At 40.9% G+C, this 7,993-nt stretch overlaps 1 protein-coding gene across 1 annotated transcript in view; it reads right to left on the bottom strand.

The window, feature by feature from the left end:
- RCBTB1 (RCC1 and BTB domain containing protein 1) overlaps window positions 1-4,740 on the bottom strand; it is a 40,972-nt gene extending 36,232 nt beyond the window's left edge. Inside the window, exons 1-3 of the mRNA XM_008052033.2 lie at window positions 4,729-4,740; window positions 3,703-3,869; window positions 3-161 (exon numbers count right to left, since the gene is read on the bottom strand). Coding sequence (XP_008050224.1) covers window positions 3-161; window positions 3,703-3,726 — 183 coding nt within the window. The 5' untranslated portion in view covers window positions 3,727-3,869; window positions 4,729-4,740. The remainder of the gene's footprint in view (window positions 1-2; window positions 162-3,702; window positions 3,870-4,728) is intronic.
- Window positions 4,741-7,993: the final 3,253 nt, after the last annotated feature.

Here is a 7,993-nt window from a genome sequence, read left to right as displayed (position 1 = left end):
ACCTCACCATTGTCCAGAACAGCCATGGACGAGGTCTGACCGCAGGCAATGCCAACCACTCTCTTAATATGCAAACAGTTTGTAACTTTTCGAGGAGTTGGCTGATTTGCTGTAGATCCTGATCCCACTTGGCCACAGTTATTATAGCCCCAAGCAAATACCTACAAAAGGAGGAAAAATACAAGAGAAGGAAAAAAGAAAGAATAGGGTAAAAATTCTACCTCTAACACAAATAATCATAAATTGAAATAAACCCACTTAATGAGTACTTGTGATGTACTAAATGGTTCTAATTGCTTTACACACACGAACCTATTCAATCCTCATGATAATCCTACAAAGTGACTCAGGGTAGATGATATTAATGTCCCCATTTTATATATGGAAACTGGAACAGGGAGGTTAAGTGACAGCAATTTGTAGACCAAGTAGAATGGAAGCCCAAGCAGTCTTAACAACCATGACACATTGCCTCTATAATGATTGCAGATACTTCATTCATACACACACACACACACATACACACATACATATTGAGGGTGTCAAAGAAGCGTATACACATTTTAAGCAGTGCTATCTATGTATTACTTTCAGTTCACCATAATCAAAAATGTCTGGATGCTGATGGTAAACATTCTGAGCACCTCCTGTAATTGCAGAAGTCAAACGTAACTTGTATTCATCTTTTTTTTCAGTATATATTGAGCATTACAATTTTAATACAGTAGTTTTTTCCTTTTTTTATTTTCATTTTTTTGAGTTGGAATCTCACTCTATCGCCCAGCTGGAGTACAATGGCACGATCACAGCCACCGCAGCCTCGACCTGCTGGGCTCAGGAGATCCTTCCGCCTCAGCCTTCCAAGTAGCCAGAACTACAGGCATGCGCCATCAGTCCGGCTAATTTCTTTTTTATTTCTTGTAGAAATGAGGTCTCATCAAGTTGCCCAGGCTGGTCTCAAACCTGTGAGCTCAGACAATCCTCTCATCTCAACCTCCCAAAGTGCTGGGATTATAGGCATGAGTCACTGCACCCGGGCAGTTTTTTCCTTTCTTAAAATGTGTATACTTTTTTGGCATCCTCTGTATATAATGTGGCATCAATAGGAAATGAAGTACACACCACATATGTATCAGTGATGTAAAAAAATTTGCTCAGCTCTTTAGACACAAATATTCCATTTTTCATGGAATCTTCCTAAACAAGCGTATGAGCAGAGAGATGAGTTAGGGAGGGAGGTGTTGGTGGTATAGGAAATAGCTTCTTCCAACACTGGGAGAATTTCTAAGCCCCCATCTCCCCCCTTTCACCTGCCTGCAGGTAGTGGTTCATACACATGCTAAGTTTGGCCTCCACGATTCTGCTATTCCTTGGTCAGTACGTTCTATCCAAGTTCACAAGTCTAATGCTGCCCAAGACAACAACAGTCAAAACCCATAGCTGATGTCTTAAAAGAACATGAGCTACAGGTTCATTTCACAAGCACAAAAGAAGTAACCCACAAACACCTCAAAGTACATTCACAGGAATATCTAACTAGCAGTTATCCAAAGTACCACATGCTTAAGTTTAAAATAAAGTGGGAATCCAGCCTGCAAAATTAGCAAGTTGTCTAATTTCAACAACCACTCTTCTGGCACTCCTCAAATACGGCAAGTTCCTTTGCAACACTGCTACCTTTTATTTAAAAATCAGTGCTGTGGTTCCACTAACCAAGAAAGGGACTAGCAAACAGTGGATTCTAGGCATCAGGTCTGGCTCCAGAACATCCCAGTCATGAAAGCTTGGTCTTCCTGAGCTTTTTGGTTTGTTTATCTATAACTTGTCCTACCTAGTAAAATCACATCACTGGAGAACTTTAAACAGGGGAACACTATGGTCTAATTTGTGTTTTAGAAATCATAGGGGGATAGAGAAGTAAGATTGGACAGGCAGAACAATTTAAAAGATATGGCATAGAAGAGACTATGGTAGTAGTCCAGACAGGTGATGACCAGACCTGACCAAAGGTGATGGAGGTGGAGAGGAACAAAATGGTATTAGAGGTAGGATCAATAGGATGAGTAATCTTTAAGATAAGCTTGGAACTCCAGGGCTGAAAAGTGGTATACAGTTCCTGCTAAAATGTTGGTAAAGTTATTTTCTCAAACATTATTACATATACTGAAAAACAAAATAGATCTTAGGGGATCAGTTATTTAAAAAAATAAGTGCAGAACACTGTCACACATCTCTGATGTGTAGTTTTAGTAAAGGGCATCTCTTGATGCAGCTGCCTTGAGACTGATTTCTACTATCATCAAAAGAAAAGTCCTGATTACACAGTACAGGTTATTTAGAGAAAGTATGCGCTCCCATGGTGTTTTTCGCTACACGCTCAGGGCTGCAGCGTTCACATCATATCCACAAATACAGTCACTACTTTATTTTTTTAAAAGCAGGGAACTTTTACAATAGCCAGAAGTGGAAGCAATGCAGGGGTCCACTAGTGAATGAACAGATAAACAAAAATGTGAAAGACAGAGGGTTCTTGAATAACGTCATTCCTTTGTAATGCTGATGAGGGGGGGAAATTGATTCTTTGGGTTTGGGGGCAACTGTCTTTGTGAGTTTTCTCCAGGTGCTCCAGTTTCTCCCACATCCCAGAGCTGTGAATGCTAGGCTGCATCTAAGCTGAGCACATGTCTACATGAGCCCAGCCTGAGTCTGAGTGTGTGGGTGCATCCTTCAATAGGATGGCATCCGGCACAGGGTGGGGTCCCACCTTGTGCCCTGAGTTGCTGGGAGGGGCTCCAGCCACCTGCGACTCTGAACTGGAATAAGCAGGTTGGAAGATGAATAAGTGAGTAAATATAAACCACTGGAAAATAAAATCCATAAAGTAGGCAACAACCATCAAAATGCATGGCAATAAATGACGCAGTATAAAAGTGTTGAGCAAGCCACCATATTTGTGACTGTTTCAAGCTGCAGTGTGATAGGAGATACGCCTCAAAATTTTCGCTTTGCAAACATTTATTCCCTGATTTAAACCACTTGTCTTTATTAATCTTTCTTAAATATATGCACAAATCACCTTTACTTCAATGTTTAACATGAGAAGTGTTTTGGGTCTTTCTTTCAAGTTTGGTGATATTTTTGTTGCTAGAACTATGCCATAGGAACTTAACTCTTGTTTACACAATTAGCCTATGGTAAAACTGGTTTCATTACATGTCCTTTCTTTTATAGTCACAGTTTCCAATAACCTATTGAGGATGTTAAATGAGGACTTATAGTATACATACAATGGAATATTACTCAGCTTTAAAAAGGAAGAAAATCTTATCACGTTATGACATGGATGAATCTTGAGGACACGATGCTAAGTGAAATAAGCCAGTCACAAAAAGACAAATACTGGATGGGTTCACTCATAGGAGGTACCTAGAGAAGCCAAACTCAGAGACAGAAAGCAGAGTGGTGATTGCCAGGGGCTAGAAGGGTGGGGGCGGGAGTGGCAGGGAGTTCATGTTTAACAAGCAGAGAGCTTCCTCCTTGCAAGATGAAGAGTTCTGTAGGTGGACGGTGGTGATGGCTGCACAACAATGTGAATGCACTGAATGCCACAGAACTATACGCTTAAAAATGGTTAAGCTGGTACATGCTATGTTATGTGTATTTTATCAAAATTTTTTAAAAGAATAAAAGCAGCGTACTTACCTCTCCGTCAGCTGCCAGAGCCATTGAATGATGGGAGCCACAAGCGACTTCAACCACTTGCTTGATCAAGAGGTTGGTACAGACTTGGATGGGAGCAATGCCTTGGTTGGTGGTCCCATTCCCAAGTTGGCTGTAACCATTGTGGCCCCAGGCGTAAACCACTCCATCTGTACACATAAAGCACACGAAGACTCAGCTCCAAGAAGCAAGGGGAGCCCTGGGCTTTCTTCCCCAAAACTCTGCACAGCTCTTTCTCCAGCCTCCATTTCTCTCACACAGGTCCCTACTCTCTATTAAGTCACCATGGACTGGGTGGGGGAGAGAGGGATGGATGAGAGAACAGGGTAGACACAAGCAAGACCCATAAAAAAGGACTTGGAACTAACATAGGAGGAGGATCAGTTTTGGGGTCCGAAGTCAAAGTTTATGCATACAAAAATTAGACTTTTGAAACGTTTTGATTCATCACAATAACTTCTGTCAGGAAGCAAGCAAAAGGCAGAAAGCACAGGAAAGTTCAGCATTAACATTTACCATCGCTTTACCAAAACACCAGTTTTCAGGGAACTTGCAGGGTGTGTGTCACTCACTCACAAAGTACAGAAGAAAGAGTTATACTGTTTGGAAGGGAAACAAAAGCCACAGAGTTCTCTCAAGTAAACTGTTTCAGTGGCTGATTTTTTTTTTTTAACATAAAGCAACTGCCGTATTATGCTCATGTATTCTGTGTGTCAGGAATTAGGACAGGGGACAATGAAAATGTCTTATCTTTCCCTCATGATATGTGTAACCAAAGGAAGCATCAAAGACTGGGGGTGAATCGAAGGCTGGGGGCAGGCATCATCTGGAGGCATCTTCACTCATGCCGCCGTGGCTATCTTTGGAAAGCATAATCAGCTTATCATAAAGGCCACAACTCTGGAAGAGCCAGATGGAGGAGAGGCACAGGGCAAGGTAGGGGGATCTCGTGGGCTTCATTCTCTCCCTGGTGTGCTGCTCTCCCAGCACCTTGATATGTTCACCAACCTGGAAGCTCCTCTGTCTCATTTTTTTTCTTTTTTTTTTTTAGAGACAGGATCTTGCTCTGTCACTGAGGCTGGAGTACAGTGGCCTAAGCTTGGCTCACTGCAGTCTCCACTCTCTGGGTTCAAGCAATCCTCCCACCTCAGACTCCCATGTAGCTGGGACTACATGTGTGCCCCACTCTGCCCTGCTAATTTTTAAAATATTTTGTAGAGACCAAATGTTTCCCAGGCTGGTTGTGAACTCCTGGTCTCAAGTAATTCTCCCGCCTTGACCTCCCAAAGCACTGGAATTACAAGTGTGAGCCATTGCACCCAGTCTGAATTTTTTTTTAAATGACTGTCTTTTTGGAATTCTGACAGAGGAAACTTCTCTGTTTTGTGTCCTTCTTGTAGCACTATTGTTTTGTACATTTCTTTCCATAGGACACCTAAGTATTAAGGGTAGGTCTTCCCGAGTTAGACCTTCTTTTCAAGTCTTTCCCATGGTAATAAAACATTCTGACCTGTTAAGGAAAACCAACCTGGCAACAATGATACACAAGGACAGTAGCAGAAATCCAAGTGTCACGGTTAGGCTGCTAGCTGACAAACAGGGTAAACAGACTCCTACTATTCTACCCTGAAATGATGGCAGCCCACACAAATTAGGAGTCCTCTTTCGGGTTCAAGGCAGATCTGGAGAACCTCTGTGTCTCATGAGAGGTGTTCCCTACTACAGAAAGTATGACAGAAACCATAAATGGGAAACTACATCCTAAGAAGGATGAGGCTCAAGAGTGAAAGAGTATAAACCTAAAAAATATGATCCACAATATTATGTTGAAGTTTTATTAGGTGAAAGAAATGTTCAAACTTATGAGTGTTTTAACTCCTGAAACCAGGCCAGGCATGGTGGCTCATGCCTGTAATCCCAGCACTTTGGGAGGCCGAGGTAAGAAGACTGCCTGAGCTCAGGTGTTTGAGACCAGCCTGGGCAACTTGGCGAGACCTCTAGAAAATATATTTTTTTTATTAAATAAAAAAATTAGCTGGGCATGGTGGCACATACGTGTTGTTCTAGCTACTTGGAAGGCTGAGGTGGAAGGATTGCCTGAGCCCAGCAGGTTGAGGCTGCGGTGGCTATAAGCATAACACTGTACTCCAGCCTGGGTGACAGTGAGACTCCGACTCAAAAAAAAACAAAAACAAAAAGTCCTGAAAACAGAAAAATAGACTTGAATAGAGAAAAACACACCTTGGTCTTGGATAGAAAAACTCAATACCGTAAAGATTCCAGTTTTTCCTATGTAAATTTAGACATTTGAAATAGGAACAAAAATTTCAAATTACTTCCGGGGGTAGAAAACTGATTAGAAAGTTCACTCGGTGCCATGGCCTTACTAGACTCTGGTGTGGCCATGTGCTCTTTGAGCTATGGACATCACCATATTTCCTGACTCTGGCCCCCTTCCCTACCTTGGGGAAGTGAATCTCCTCTTTTTCTCTCTCTCTCTCTCATTTACTTTCTATATCAACTATATTTCCCAATGTAAACAAAAAAAAAAAAAAGAAAGTTCACTGGGAAGAACAAATTTACAAGAATAAATAGGAAAACTCTATTTAAAAAGAAGCAAAAGAATAGTTAATTCTACCAGTTATTAAAACCTATAAAAAGTTTTTAAAACTGAGATTAATATTAGGACATAAACACATAGATCAACCAATGGAATGGAACTGAAAGTCCAGAAATAGACCAACTGCATACGTAAATAAAAGCTACATCAGTAAAAATGGGCTTTTTACAAGTTGGGTTGAGATAACTGAACAGTTATATCAAAAAACTAGATTCATTCCTCATACAAATATACTGGAACAACTTCTCAATGGATTCGATATTTAAATGTAAAAAAAAAATACAACTATATAGGAACTAGGAGGAAAAAAATTGTGAATTCCTCCATAACCTGGGCCTAGAGAAAACGTTACTGACTCAAAAAATTCAGAAGCAACAAGAAAAAGGCTGATGAATCTAGTTACATTTAAAAAAACAAAAAAGAAAAACATTTTTACTTGAAAAAAAAACTCCATGAGCAAAGAAAAAATTGAACACTGGGGAAAATATTTAATTTATATCACTAAGAGAAGAGATCCTAAAAATGCAAAAGATCAAGAACCCTACAGAAATATGAATTTAACAATTCACAGAGAAAGAAATACAATGGCGCTTAAACATATGAGAAGATGTTCAACCTCATTCTTAAGAAAAATATGCTAATGACATCTTAACACAAAAGAAGACCAGGGTCACCAAGGCTAATCTAGCTACTTCATTTCCAAAAGTCTACATGCTAGTAGCAGAGAGCAATGCAGAGCCCCCAACACAGTAACAAGCCCCCCACCAAGGAGACCCACCAGTCATTTGGTGGTAAACTGATTACAAGGGACTCATCTGATCCTAGAAGGAACAGACACTTCTATCAACAGAAATCAATACACAATGCAGGTGCAGGTTTCCTGCCCATAGGGCCTCAGCTATGTCAGGGTTTATAGAGCACTGAACCCATTGGCACAGGATCCCAGGATCCCACAAAACATCTAGACCAAGGGACCAACTTTATAACAAAAGAGGAACGGCATCATGCACATGACCATGGGGTTCACAGAACTCCCAATACTTGTGTTAGTGCCTTGCTCTTACCAGTGAACAGACAGCCAAGGATTACCAAACCTTTGAAGAAAGCCTCTAACATAAAAATCAGAGACCAAAACAAAGAGAAACAAGAAATTTGGGGGAAGAAAAAGAAACAAGATAGAGAATAGAAGAATAACTTTAAATAACCTATACTTATACTGCCTACATGATTACAATTACACTGTTCAGGCCTGGTACAGTGGCTCATGCCTGTAATCCCAGCACTTTGGGAGGTTGAGGTAGGAGGACTGCTTGAGGCCAGGAGTTTTAGATCAGCCTAGGACAGAGCAAGACCCCATCTCTACAAATTAAAAAATATATGTTATATACAGATAGAGGAGAGTGCCTCAAAGAGAAAATGTTGAATGCAGGAAATAATAGCAAGAAGCTTTAGAAAGGAACATTTAGAGAACAAGAAAGAGCACTTGGATATATGACAGCAGAAATGTTAAAAATTTGACATTGGGCTGGGCTCGGTGGCTCAGCCTGTAATCCCAGCACTTTGGGAGGCTGAGGCAAGCGGACTGCCTGAGCCTGCGGGTTCAAGACCCGCCTGGGCAACTTGGCGAGCCCTCATCTCTACAATAAATCAAAA

The sequence above is a fragment of the Carlito syrichta genome, unplaced genomic scaffold, assembly GCF_000164805.1.
Source record: "Carlito syrichta isolate Samal-C Ts95f unplaced genomic scaffold, Tarsius_syrichta-2.0.1 Scaffold254042, whole genome shotgun sequence".
Taxonomy (NCBI): domain Eukaryota; kingdom Metazoa; phylum Chordata; class Mammalia; order Primates; family Tarsiidae; genus Carlito; species Carlito syrichta.
This window is presented reverse-complemented; position numbering and strand designations above follow the sequence as displayed.